The sequence below is a fragment of the Molothrus aeneus genome, chromosome 11 (assembly GCF_037042795.1).
Source record: "Molothrus aeneus isolate 106 chromosome 11, BPBGC_Maene_1.0, whole genome shotgun sequence".
NCBI classification, from domain to species: Eukaryota; Metazoa; Chordata; class Aves; order Passeriformes; family Icteridae; genus Molothrus; species Molothrus aeneus.
In genome coordinates, this window is record NC_089656.1 from 12,281,765 (window position 1) to 12,296,533 (window position 14,769).

Here is a 14,769-nt window from a genome sequence, read left to right on the forward strand (position 1 = left end):
AGCTTTCAATTTTCCATCAACCCAGAAGAGTTTTGTGTCATGAGTACAGTTTAAAACCATTCTTAGCCATATAAAGAATTTAACTTCTTAAAACTTTAGATTGTATAAGGATTTTTGAACATGTAACAACTTTTTTTTTCTGAAAAAAAACTTCATTTCATTAGTTTCAAGCTTTCAAAGTCTCTCTTTTCCACATGCAGTTCTTTTCTGTTTTCTGCACACAGACTTTCTAGAAATTAGAAATAATTTTAATGGAAAGTAACAATGCTGTATTCCTCACAATTTTAGCTTTTAGCCACCTTGTTGAGGTTCTCAGCAACAGTGAAATAGTGCTCATTTCACGACGTGAATAATAATTTATGAACTGAACAATGTTGTTAATGCCAATTCTTATAAAACACACAAGAAAAAAAACCAAAAAGCTTTTCTTTCTCTACAGCTTTCCCTGGACTGCTCAGTAAATGAGAATGAGTAGAAAGGACTGCTGAAGAAATGACACAGAGTTCCTTGTTAGAGATTTTCTGTGCCCACCAAAGGAACTTCATGTTTGGCTACAACCAGATTTCTTTTCTTGTCCTCCTCTGTCACAGTCTGACTGATCTGTTCAAACAGCTTTGAAATCTTGGCAAACCTCAGGTGGTTCTGAAACTTTCGTGCAGCAAAAGCATAAAGCAGAGGGTTAATACAGCTACTGATGAATACAAGTGCTCCAGAGATGTACGCTCCTTTGTCTACAATTTCTTCCAGTGCCAAAGACATCTCCTCATTAGAGAGCTCTATTTCAACAGAAATGACATCCAGGATGTTAAAGATGTGGTGAGGGAACCAGCACAGAATGAAAGCCACCACGACACTGGCAATGAGACATTCTGATCGCTGCTTGGATTGGTAAGTCATTCTGCTTATTCTTCTTGCAACACACACATAACAAGTGCAAATAATTAAGAAAGGGATTACAAAACCTGCAAGGGTCTCCAGCAGAAGATAGGACACTTTCTGTCTATTAGAAGAATAGTTGCGACACGTGCACAGAAGTCGACCGTTCATTTCTTCTGTCTCTTGAAATGGAATGACAGAAATGCCAAAGGCAACAGACAGGAACCAAATGAGGAACAGAATCAAAGAAATTTTTTCTTTTCTTCTGTATGTTTGAATTGTGAAAGGGTAAAACACAGCCAGTAGCCGCTCCAAGCTGAGTGCTGTAATCAGAAATATGCTGGCATACATGCTGCAGTAAATAATGAAAACCAGCATTTTGCAGAAGATGACTCCAAAAACCCATGAGTCAACAAAAGAGTAAATCCAGATTGGTAAAGTGATCAGTACAAGGACATCAGCAATGGCCAGGTTCAAGATCAGCAGGACTGAAAGAGATACTTTCTTCATTTTTGTACAAACAGTCCAGATGACAATGCAGTTCCCAGGGGTGCCAATTATAAATGACAAGGCCAGTATTATGCAGACTACTGACCTCACAATATTCCATGTTGAGTTGCCACTGCTTTCCTCAGCTTGACTCATTCTGGAAATTCTTCTGTTCTTGGTTGCTCTGTGCTCTGCTTTTATTCTGCAGGTGTTGGTGAACTACATGAACGTTCTCCTCTAACTGATGTTCTGAAAGCTAATGCAGACTATGAGCTCACATCCTCATGTTTACTCTTACAGATATCTGACCACATATGGCAGATGGCCACATATGGCAGTTCCTGTTGTTTAGGAGGATGGGTATTTTTGCATACAAAGCAAAAGTAAAAATACAATGCAGGACCTGACTTTACTGTTAGTTATACATTCATTGTGCTTCAGCAAATTTTACAGCATGTTGGTGGCCTTTCTCAAGTGTCCCTATTTAAAGAAACGTGCTAATGTTTTGATGTTACTGATCTAGCCAATGGCCGTGAGGAGAAAGAAACCCTTTTTATGCTATTCTATTCTTGCTTCTATGAACAACTTGGCACTTTATATTATAAAAACAAAAAACAGAGGGGTGGCAGGTAAACTACATATGGGCATTATATGTTTGGCATGAATTTTAAAGCACAAAAAATTGTGCTTACTACCTTCATGTCATCTTTTTTAATTCAGCAGAAAACAGTTAATCATATTTATAAATACCCTGGCATAAAGGAAATCAACTGTTTGTACTGTACTGGTACAACAAAGTGGGTAGGAGTTGTATTTCTAATTCTCTCGGAAATTGCAGTTTTTTACCAAACAATAACCATCAGAGTATTCTGTCTGGATGTAGACTTATAGGAGGAAATGCTCCATGTCAGAGAGAAAAGATATGACTACATTATTGTCCTGCTGTGCCAGCAATGGGCTATGACTTTTATGATTTTTCCTAGGGAACTTGGTAGTCAGTGTAGTACTCAAATCCTAAATGAATCATAAGTTCTTCAGAGCCTGGCCAAAGAGTGTGAAACTATTTTGTTATCCTGATTTCAAAACATTTTTTGAAGTTCATTTCTAAAATGTTAAAGGAGGAACTAGAACAGCAGAGCCAACAGAAATATTCAAGAAGTGGAACTGGAAGGGTATTTACCACTAAAAAAAGTTCACAGAAACAAAGGAGTTATTTATAGCTTTCTTAAATTTAAGAATGTGATGCAGATTATTTCCCTAATTTTACAAACCTGGCAAATGTAGTGCACAGTATTAAGTTTAAAAGTATTTTTCACCATGGAAAAAGGATTGTAACATCAGCACCCCCAAAGCAGCTTAGCTGGTTTTGCTCTTGTAAGAGTATAATGAGATCAAAAGCAAATCCAGAATAACACCACTGAAGTCAAGTATTATATCTTCAAAATACTATTTGTGTAATACAGATTTTAATTGGGATTTAATCTGATACATGATTCCAGTTCCTCTCATTTTGAACCGCATTTAATGAATATCGGGTAGGGGAAAAAACGAAAGAAGCTGTTTGTATTCTGAAGGGAATTTCTGAAAACCACATGTGAAAATTAACTAATGGGAGGAAGTGCTGGGCAGGATCTCTTCTTCCAATGAAATCACCTTTACACACATTATTTCTCCAGAAATATCTTCACAGACTATTTTAGTTTATTGCCAGTGGCATATCTAGATTGAACTAAGTTGCAGATTTTTATTGGAAAAAGACAATCAAGGAGAGATGTCCAGTACCTCTTGTCACTCAGTGCTGCAGGGATTGGCAGGTTCTTTAAGTAAAGGCAATCTAGATTATGATTGTTGTGTCATACACTGATTATCAAGACTTTAACCTGAATTGCAGAGGACTCAGGTGACTAAAAGCCTACATAACCAAAGACTTTAGATAGTAAAGAAAGCTACACTGATTACTAGAAACTCTGCTTAACTGAAAGCTGGGATAATTGCTAGAAGTCCTGTGTAGCAGTAAGATACACAAACTGCTAGAAATTGTAGATAACAATACGGTATGCTCTTAAGTAAATTTTTATGTCATAAGAAGTACTCTGAGTGTAGCTACAATCTTGTGGCCAGCCCTCAATCTACCAAGGATCCCTAAAAGGACTTGTATGTTCTGTACCATTGTGTGACACCTCTGTAGGATTTTTTTTGTATAACTTTATTTTTGGTGGAAAAGAGCACTTGTCTGAACAACCATTGGTATAAGTATAGTTCTAATCCAGTAGTGTATGGATGTGGTTGAACTTCTGAAGCATCTGGCCTTACATTTTCCAGAAACACCTTTCTCTACTTGAGTTGAAGTTTGCATGCCAAATGGCCTCTGCCTTTCACTGTGTCTTTCATTTAAGTAAGAAAACAAATTAATCTCTCAATTGCAGCCACAGTCTGGAATTTCTGTTTCAGAAAAATTCCAAAGAAGTGTTGGACTGATAAGATTTCCTTGAGTAAGACTCTGAAGCTAGGTTATTAGACTAAATATCTCAGACATTAGAATTAACATTAGCTCAGGAGCATGCTCCTGAACAGCTCTATGTGACTCCTGGATCACTAAGAAAACTTCAGATGGTAAGCTGTCTTTAATATTCTCTAAAAGTGTCTGTTATTTATCAAATTTAAATTAGTAGAACACAAACTTTATAGGCAATTTAGCAAATATTTTCATTATTAGGGGGAGCAATATAGTGTAGTCAATAACTGCTAAAAACAACAGTGGCTAAACAATTCAGTATCTTACTCACTCTAGTGGCCACATGTGGGTGGGCTTTAATGTATGAATGCATTTGGACTTTGAATCACAGAAGCTCTGGTCCACTTCATCACAGCAGTGAAATTAAGCTGCATCTGTATGTTTAAAAAACACAGTTTAAGTTTTTTGTGTACATGCATATTATAAGTAGTGCAATAAGTCAGTCATCAATCCAGGAAACTTTCTGTAAGTCTGTTACTTTTAGATGGGCAAATAACTTCTGAAAACTTTCCAAGCTCAAAAAGTCCATGCTACTGCTATGAAACAATTAAAATAGAATTTGCTTTGCCTTAAATATCAGGTGTGTGTTTCTCTCATCCTTCAAATTATTTATTTCACTCTGAATGAATGCATGAGCTTCTCTCTGGTGGATGTTCTGTAATTTACACTACCACTGAGCATTTTCAAACAGCTGTGTTTGCATCCCTACATGTAAATTGTAATCAATATTTCTACCTCTTGCAAATTTATTCTGAGAAACAGAGTTTCTCTTCAAAATGCTGAGAGACTTTGGGCTAAAAGTCTCTGCTCAAAGTGTATCCATCCTTCCATGCTGTAAGAGACTCCCTTGTAAGGACTTACAGAGTAGCTAATACATGGCAAATAGCAAATCCACAATGTGGAACTTGTATTCAGAACTCTACCAAGAGGACTTTTAAAATCAGAAGGATCCCCTGGATGTTTTTCTAGTAAGTTATTGCAGAATAATGATTATCAAGTATCATGGATCTACTGAGATGTTGCAAATTGATGTTATAACCTCATTTATTTTTAATGTGAAAAAGAAGTAATTAGCCTGAACCTCTCAGTTCTTCAGCCACTGCATCAATGTGTATTTGCAGGATTTGTACAAATGTCTTATAACAAACTCAAGTCCATGTGCTACTGAGGGCAGTGTGAAAGTGCCACCCTTTGCCTTGATCAGAGAACTATGGGCTACTTCACAGCTGATCTAATTATTGCTTTCTTGATTGCAGGAGGGGCTCCTGTGTAAGTGGGATTTCAGGGGCATGTGCAGTAACTAAAAATCTCTCTGCTCTGCAATTACTGCAAAGGGAAGTGCAGTGTAAGAAAAGACAAACACCAGATATTTCTATGGTCTTGCAGTGTTTGTGGCAGCAGCCCATGGGGCAGCAAGTACAAATAAGAACACTCCCAGGGCTGCTTCATCAGAGAGTAAATAACTTAAGGAAGAACTTGGGATCAGTTCCAGAATGTAATAAAAGATGTGTACTTTGCACTATAAAGTTTGAAATATTCTGTGCTGTGTGTACTGTTGTTAAACAGTACCCTAACATTATTAAAAATTTGTATGAGAAAAGGTTTCCTGTTTGTTCTGTTCAGTTTTTTGGCTGGCTAGAGATATGGCTGGCTAGAGAAAAGATTTCCTGCTTGTTATGTTCAGGGAAAACTGCTTTAGGATTTGTGACAGGGAAGTGCTTCCAAGGCACCTGTTGTGTGTGCATCAGACATGCTTACATATTGGCACCTTTCTTGCCCTAACAGACTGATCACTGACAATCAGAACATGTTTCCATGGTGAAAACCACAGAGAAATATTTTCCTTGTACAGACATACCAGGTGCATTAGATTAGAGGTGTTAATTAAGATAGTGGAGAATTGTATTCATAATTCTGACTACAAGCAGGAATATGAATAACAATTATGCAGAGATTATGGAAAAACTTATAGACACCTTTTCTTGACATTATGAATGTATACAGTTTTAGTGCCCTCTTACAGTACAAGCTTTTGAACAGTAAATGTATAAATTTGTTACAATTAAAGGCAAGGCTGGCCCATTCTGAATCAGCTACTACTAAGTAGCTACTTGTACACAAACTGTTGCTATCCAAAACCCTTAAGGATATAAGCATATCTGGCACCATGGTTGCTACTAAGTAAATCAAATGCGCAGTTTATATGCTCTTACTTTCGAGTAACAACTTACAGATGACAAATACTGCTTGGATGATTTGCTGCCAAACAGGATTTGATTTTTTTTTAAATTGTTTAGTCAAACCTACTGGCATTTCTACCTTGTTTACTGGGATTGCATGTAAATATTATTTTGCTATATGATCGATGTCTCTTTTTGTTATTCAGCAGCGATAAAAGAAAGTGTTTAGCAGAGCATGTCTTAGTGAAGGACCTGTGATTAAAAACCCTGCAGTGCCTGAGCAGCAGCACCAGCTCTTCTGCCCACATGGAAGGGGCTGTCCGTGCACTTCTGTGTTTGCAACACAGGGCGGCACTGGGGAACCATCCCTTGGTTTTCGGCTGAGCCTGCAGGCCGGGAGGTGCTGCCTTTCTCTGCACTGCGTGCACGGCGTTCAAGGCCACGGCTCTCCACAGAACTGATTCTTTCTCATTAGAAGGTTACGGGATTGTAACTAAAACTTCCATAAACTCACGGGGGAATATCACATTGTCTTTTTTTGTCTTGTACATCACATTATTTTCTAAATATTCATATTTCTAGCTCTCTCGGTTCTGTTTTGATACATGCCCATTTCTGTTTTAACTGATCTGGTAAGGACAACTCCCTCTGCAACTAGAAAAAACATTATTTTAATAAATAAATTTTATTTTCTATGCCTCTGAAGGAACAAAGTTTGGAAGGTTTGGTAATTATATTAACATGTGGTCCTTCAGTGTAGCTTCCATTTGTGTGTTCTCTTTGAAAAGCAGATTAAATTGTGATCTCTTGGGTTGTGAAACAACCCTGTCCAGCAGATTTGAGCACTTTTGAAGACTTGTTTAACTCCTTTATTACACATGACTTAACCTTGCTTCCAGTGTGACATGAAGTTTTGATTTTGTGGCCTTATGTCAGGAGGCTGGTTAATTGTGCTGCAATTAGCAGACTGCACTGATTTTATGGGGAACACAAAGATCTTTCTTCTGCTCTGTAGCAGCCACCACGTGTGTGTAAGGAATGCCTGTGTGCTCATCCCTCAGTAATTAGCATACCTGACATTCTGTTCTGCATAGCCAGAGAAACCAGCACCCTGTGTCAAGCTGCCCTTCAGAAGCGTCTTGTCCAAGCATTCATAATCTGAAACAAAAAGTAGTCAGGATTCATTCTGAGATGCTACACAGAGCCACACTAACAATTATTTAGCAAACACACACATAATATACTGTGTAGAAAAAGTGCAAGATATGCAAGCTTCAGGCACAGATAATGTTTTATCATTCTGTAATGTGAGCTGTTGTTTCTGTAGAATTTCTATATAATATTAGAAATGACTGTGAGTAATGATAACTTCTCCACTAAATGAAGTGTTTTCACTGGCAGAAAGTGGTAGCACCATTTTCTTAGTTAAAACATATATCTATTTATGAAATTTAATAGAATGTACAGCTAATAGACTCTAAAATAATCTGATGTCTTACTTTTCCTATATTTGACTCTCGAGCCTAATAATATGATCTGGTTTTAGGCAGACTTATTTTCTATGTTCTAGTGTTGAGTCAGATCAAAAAGTACTTTTAGCCTGGTATCTTGTCTCTGGTAGCAGCCACAAGCAGGTGTTTAGAGAAGAATGTAAAAACAAGCCATGTGTGTCTGTACTTGTCCTATACATCCTCTGGCATTCAGTCAATCACAGCTGAGGAGTTGCTTGGATCAGGGATGATTTCTGTGTGTTTAATAAAAGTTTGTGGACATTTATTCTGTAGACTTCCTATCCTTGAACTCCAGTGAACTTGTAGCACTGCAGCTTTGATCCATGCTGTGTGAAGAACCATCTCCTTTTGTTTCTTTGCTGCTCTTCTGTTGGCTCCAGCTGGCTCCCCACAGTTCATCTGTTGGAAAAACAGTGAACAGCACACCTCTGTTCATGCTTTCCACAGCCCTTCCTTGATTAAAGCCTACATCTGCCAGTCATTGCTTAGCTGCAGACTGAAGGTATGAATATACCTACAGTATATTATACTGTATAATATACTGTAGGTATGAATATACCTACACACCTTCTTATACCCCGTAAAGAAATCCTCTCATGCTTTTTATCATCCCTTCATTCTTCTCATTGTCTCTTCATTCAGGTCTTTTATGTTTCATTCAGACAGAGGAACAGACTAGTTCTGAAATTCAATAGTTCAATTAAACCACAGTGTGCTGATGAGGGAAAATTAAAGAAATCAAGACACACAGAGGTAAAAATTTCCTCATCTCCAGTCTGTTTGTCTCACCCCGCTGCAGTGTAACAGAGCTGGCCATACTGCACTCAAACATGTCCCTTTATTGTCTGATTGGAGATTAGTTTAGTTTACATTCAAAGCATAAAAATAATAATTAGCTTTTGTCTTTCTCAATGCCAGTCTGTGCTCTAAGATTTAGAAGACTTTGTTCCAAAGGTCACTGTGTCATTCTTCTTTCATTTACTCCAGATGCTTCACAATCATAGAAATCCTCATGTGATGCAATGACCTTGTAATCCTTAAACCACAGGTTATCCCCTGACTGGTAGAGCTATGTATCTCTGCTGTGTGTCCTATTCTGTGTTTAAACCACTAGAAGTCAAGTATAATCTAAAATTGCCATTATTTGGAATTATTCATTCATTGCTGTATGAAAGGCAGCTTTAATTGCACCTGTTACCTTTTCCTAGGTAGCTTTGTGTCTTGTGATGTCTGGCTGTGTGGGAAGCATTTAATCCTCTGTGGTATTGAACGGTACCTCTTTAACACCTCCTCTTTTCTGACACAGCAAATGTGTGACTTCTCTTTTGCTCATGATTGTTGTTTTCCTGTCTTTTGAGTGTGTTCACCAAGGCCTGTGGTATCTGAGCATGGTGTCACTGAAGCTCTCACTGCAGCTCTGCTGCCCCGGGTCCCCTCAGGGTTAGCTGCAGGTACCTCACGTGGTCAGCAAAGCGTTTGCTGTGTGCAATACACTCTGGTACACAGGGCTGGTTTTTGGCACATTTTGGGGTCTGTTTGTTAGTGAGTGAAAAACAGACAACATAGTACAGAAAATATGGCTAAGGCTCCTGGTAGACACTGCTGATGAGTATCCATCAATCAAATTACTAGGGATACCCCTTGGCATGACAAATCACAGACCCAGTCACAAACTTTATCCATTGATTGAGGTTTTGAACAGTGTCAGGTTCAATTTATAATTTATAAATTATACATCTCTTATTTTATAAGAGATTTGCTAGGTTGTTGTCATCATGTCCTACTAACTTCTATAAAAGTTTATACAGATATCAAGAAGACAACTGTAATGGATATAAAACCAGATTTTACCCACACATTTATAAAGAACTCATATTTTAAACACTATTAGTCTTTCTGTGTTATCTGAGAACATCTTGTGTAAACACTAGAGAAAAACATCAGTACTGTCTAGCAGATTCCCAAAATGAGGAAATATCCAATAAAACAGAATAAGAGAGCAGCTGTGAGAGGACTGCTCTCTGAAGCTAATCAATGCATCTTTGCAGCACACAAACACAGCAGAACTGTTTTCACATGTTAGAATGAGGTCCAAGTAGAAGAGCTGAAATTGCCTCACAGTGGTATAACCTTTTACAGGAACACTCATGTATTCCTTGCTTTCAGCAGAAATTTTGTTTTCATGTCACACGATAGCAGTACCCATTTTTTACTGCTTCTTTGGCTTGTAATCTGAGCAGCTTCACATCCAGCTGCCAAGCACTAATAGCCAAATTAATTTCACCATACCATGAAGAAACTCTTATGAGTGTTAGTCTATTGTCAGTGTAGCATGGCAATAATATTTACAACATCTCAAGCTGCCTTTAGCATACTAATTAAAAAAAATTATTTTCCAATAAATCCATCTTCTCAAACTACAATGCCCAGATCCAGATAGCCTTTGGCAAGCTTCCTCTTTCTAATATATCCACAATTGTCTCTAAATTGTCATTATGCAGGTTAAAACATGACAGGTCAGTTCACTGCTACCTGTTTAAAATGTCCTTTATTCAGTGTTATTACCAGGAATGTGTTAAAGGAAATGGTGGAATTTTATTAGAATTTGCACTTTATATTCACTTATCTGCCCAACAGAACTATCAAAATAATTGTCCTGATCCAAATTTGATCATAGATATGATTTGAACATGAGGATTAAAATAATGACCTTCAATAGTCCCTTCCAACCTTAATTTCTGTAACTGTATTTTTGCACTGACATGCTTGACAGAGTCTCACACGATGCTACTCATGATGCTGCTGATTCAGGCATTTCCCCATGATTAACTGTTCCCAGCTGCCTGTGTCCCTGGCTAGAAGGGAACTGTGTCCTTACAGGAATCATCAAGCAATACTTTTCAACTTAATCTGGATGGGACAGAAAGTGCCTGTGCATTCATAGCCTATCTATGCCTTACTTTAGAACATGGTACCAGCCAAACAGTAAATCAGGCAGTTCATTTTGCACTCAGTGGCAGTTAAAACCCACATCTCAACAACTAGTTTTGTTAATTTTGTTTGTTTTTAATGTTAATCAAGAAACTTTGGTAAAATGTGGGTCTGTCCTATTCAGTTCTTAAGTGTAGTCAGTTTTCCTGTTTATATCTAGTTTTTAATATGGTACTCTGGATTTAAAGGATAGAAAATAAATGTTTTGTCTACAAAGACATTACATCTTCATATCTAAGATGACATTTGCTTTACAGATGCATCGGTTAGTGGGACTGCATAAGCATTTCAGAGCCAGAGACATAACTGAAGAAAAAATCTTTACATATCCTTTAAACTCAGGTGAACTCTCATTTTTAATGCACCAGTGAAAGAGGAACTCTCAGATTTGTTTCTTACAGGCTGAAGGGAAGTCTCTCAACATATATGATTAGGGCCAGATGGTTTTCCATCCCTCAGTGTTGGAAAAATTTAGCACTGAAAATGAGTGAGTGAAACCTTGTGGAGACTAGACAAAGACCAACATCCCCTCTGATACAAGACTAAATTACTGACAGCAGTTTCAGTTCTTCTGGACACACTTGTGTTTCCAGAGATGGATTCACTTTTTCCACTAATCTGTTGGATTCAGTAGCAGCAGAATTGTGTCTCTTCAGAAGTATTCTGAGCTAGCAGATTTCCTAAGGCCTGTATTTCCCTGTGACTTCCCTGACACTGTGTCCAGCTGTTTGGGATACCAAACAGGTGTGACACTGGATGAAACACTGAAATCCTTATTAAGCTCTTGCCTTTTCATTACATGTGGGCTAGAATTCTGAAATGCTGCTGCTTGACTTGTGTCACTGTGCCCTCTCTAACCACACTCAGTCTTGAAAGATTTGTTAAGCCTTACAGTAACAGCATACCAAATTCTGCTTTTCCTCCCAATTTCTTCCTCACAGAAAAAAGTACCTTGTCTGCAGATTAGAACACCTTGTCAGCTTTCTACCTCAGAGGGCCCAAGTTTCTCTGCAGAGCAAAAGGTGTCAGGTTCTACCGCTCTCGCAATGTGCTGGGAAGTTGTTGTACTTTGTGGGAACTTGTGCAAGACATAAACTGTGCCTGAGGGTTCAACCTACTCAGTTTTCATCACAACATGGATTGTATTTTCAACACTTTTCCTCATATATTCATCCTACACAAAATTGTATCTCCCCATTTCATCTTCCCATGCCGCCTCTTATTTTTAAATTATTTTTTCAATTCCATATATTGCCTAGCTCCAGTTTCAAAATTCTTCAGTGGTCCAACCCAGAACACCAACTTTGAGTAAATCTTGAGTAAAAGTCCCACTAGTTAAGTTTGAGCATTCTTGCTAAAAATTTCTCACTCCCAGATTCTAATAAAATTCTCTCTGAGCAGGAATTCTGAAATTCTGAGTGTTAGTAATTAAATCCTCACAATTTACTATGAAGCTTTATTACATGGATGGTTTACAAGGACAAATTGATTTGCTTTAGCAAAACATGAGCCAAAGGAGTAATATGATCTCTATTATATGGATTAAAGGTTTGAAGATAGGAGATATGACAGTGACTGTTACTCTCTTAATTGTGGTTACCCCACCTTGGCTCTGAGTTTGTGGGTTGATGGTTATGTAAGCCTGCATTTTCAGTACTCCCACTATTCAAGTGCTCTCTTCCCTTTTTTCCAGTCCCTGTTTGACACTGTAACCAAATTTAGCCTGAAAGACGATGAGGAACACAGGTTTTGTTTACTGTCCTAATGCTACTGAGCAGCACCATGGGGAACAATATGGAAGTGGATGTGAAGCACTGAGGAAGCAGGAAGAAGTGAAAGGAAGAATTGTCTTTGCAGCCCTGGTTCAAATGCATGTCAGGTTGTGTCCTGGGACTGTGCTACTGCACTGAGCTGCAAGGACAGAGTAAATTTGTCACAACATTTTGGTTGTCTTCACATCTTTCTTTGAAACCAGCTGTCTTCCACTTGTGTGTGTAAGTCAGCACAATCGTGTTTGAGGGTATCTGAGCCAATACAAACACCACTTCAATGGCAAGGATCAGAGGCAAACAGAGAATTCTGTTCAATCAAATAAAAGACATTTAAGCAAACAGTAGATTTGTGAAAAGGATTGTTTCTCTTAAACAACCAGTGTGCAAACTCAAATCCAATTCATGGTCTTTGTCAAGAGTGCAAGCCCTTCAAGAGTCTTAAACAAAGATAATGCTACTGACACTGTAGTTTCTGGCATTTAATATGGTTTATTTCTATTGTGTGGGTTTTTTGGAAGAAGTAAAGAATATTTTCTTAGAAGACAGATTACGGACGTGAAAAAAAATTCTGCAGTGGTAACAAACTGGCCTCTGAAGTTTGGATACTGGTTTTTTTTCACTTCATACATAAATGAAAAGGATGCAGTCCTCCTTTTATCAGTAGTTTAACTGTAACAGCTTCATTTTCCATTTCTAGCCAACTTTGGATACCAAACATGTGAAGGAAGCAGAATATAAAATGTATTTCATAAAATAATGAGCTGGCTGGCATTTTACTGGCAGTTCAGATGTGGAGTTGGTTCTGTTATTCTTTGAATCTGCCTTGGATGATGACAGGTAGATTTCTGCATGGCTACACATGGTCACGTTCGTGAACTGCTGGTAATCTACAAATCCCTGTTGTTAAGTCATTCTCTGTGGAGAAAGAGCTGGATTGCTCTTCTAACAAAGCAGCCCTTGGAAATAGTTACACTGACTCAATTAATAGCAGGGTATCATCAGCTGGAAAGCAATGCTGTGTGTCCAGGTTCCTGGGTTTGTTGGTGTGAGTGACAATAGGACCAGGCACTCAGTGTGAAAACAGAAATTTGCTGTGCATATTTAAACCTTACAAAGGCAAAGAGCTTAATGCACTTTGTGTTTAAATGCAAATGCTCTGATCTCACAAAAGGAAGCAATAAAAGAAATAACTAAAAAATGCTACTTGATTTATCAGCTGAAAGACTGTTATCTAAAGAGCCTGGGCTTGCAGGAATAGTTATTATGTGTTTAGAAGCCTTTTCCTGGGATAGAATTAGATGGAGACTATTTTAGTGAAATGTGAGGAGGTTCCCAGCTGTCAAAAGAGCACAGAGATTTGTAAAGGAAATATTAAGATTGGTTTGAAGACATCTTGAGGAGAATCAATGAGGACATGGTTACAGAAGTGATACATATGTGATAATCACTAGGAGCACTTGCAAAGCTGACAAATGCAAAGTGTACCTGGAGCCCAAAAGGCCTGTGCCCTTAGAGGCCCACAGTCAGGCACAGAAAATCTGCCCCAAGATGATGCTCTGATGCCACCCAAGGGAACCCACAAGATGTAGAGGGCTTGACAGGTGTCATTCCTTGAACCTTGTGTCATAGCACAAGTGATCCCAGCCAGGCTATTGGGACATGTGCATTTTGGGCCTTTTGAGTATGAGAGAAAACCGAATTCAGACACAGTCATTCTTTTAAATAGTGTTTTAGCCTCCCATAAGGTCTTTTGCTATATTTTGTAACTTTTAATTCGTACATGAGGTTCCCTGTTGCAATCACTTTTAGGCAGTCACACTTGCTCACCCTGTAGTTTGCCTTAGTAGGAGGTAATTTCATGTCAACACCTGCACGGTGACTAAGCACCTGTCTTTGGGTTTGTTGGATGTAAACATACAAGGTGTGGCTGCTGCCTAGAAAAAGGCAAGTCTAGATTTAGACTTAGCCTTACTTTCCTTGAATATTTGGGTCTTTATTTTCTTATTTAAGGAGGAAGATGTACCCTTCTGTTTCCATGTTAATGCCAAGACAATACAGTTTTTTAAAGCTCTTCTCAGCAGGCTGTGTATCTGATTTACCAGATTCTGCCTTCACACACAAATATCTGACATGTCTCTCTCAAGGAATTACAGAAGTTGTTGACTACTGAATTTAGTGAGGCCAGAAATTCTACTTGTCTTTCACTCACATCTTCACTTGTGATACTGTTCATGCTCATGTATTAACCATTCAAGGTAGAAATATTTCTGAAAATTAGTAGATCCACTGGGGGATGTAGGAAGCTGTGACGTAGACAGTGCAGTGCTCCTGCTGCAAAATAACCTTGTCAGAAATAGCTCTATCCTGAGCATGAATTGCTAACATCTGGCTCAGAAAGTGTGTTTCCACAGCAGGAGCAGATATATGACTGAGTG

At 38.3% G+C, this 14,769-nt stretch overlaps 1 protein-coding gene across 1 annotated transcript; it reads right to left on the bottom strand.

The window, feature by feature from the left end:
* Positions 1–276: 276 nt before the first annotated feature.
* LOC136561344 (leukotriene B4 receptor 1-like) lies at positions 277–1,619 on the bottom strand. Its single transcript, XM_066557617.1, has one exon. It carries the CDS (start codon positions 1,519–1,521, stop codon positions 511–513), a length of 1,011 nt encoding a protein of 336 aa, XP_066413714.1. The 5' UTR covers positions 1,522–1,619; the 3' UTR covers positions 277–510.
* Positions 1,620–14,769: the final 13,150 nt, after the last annotated feature.

What these genes read in the sequence shown, in the direction of transcription:
- LOC136561344 (XM_066557617.1), bottom strand. Translation starts at nt 1,521, where the DNA reads ATGAGTCAAGCTGAGGAAAGCAGTGGCAACTCAACATGGAATATTGTG.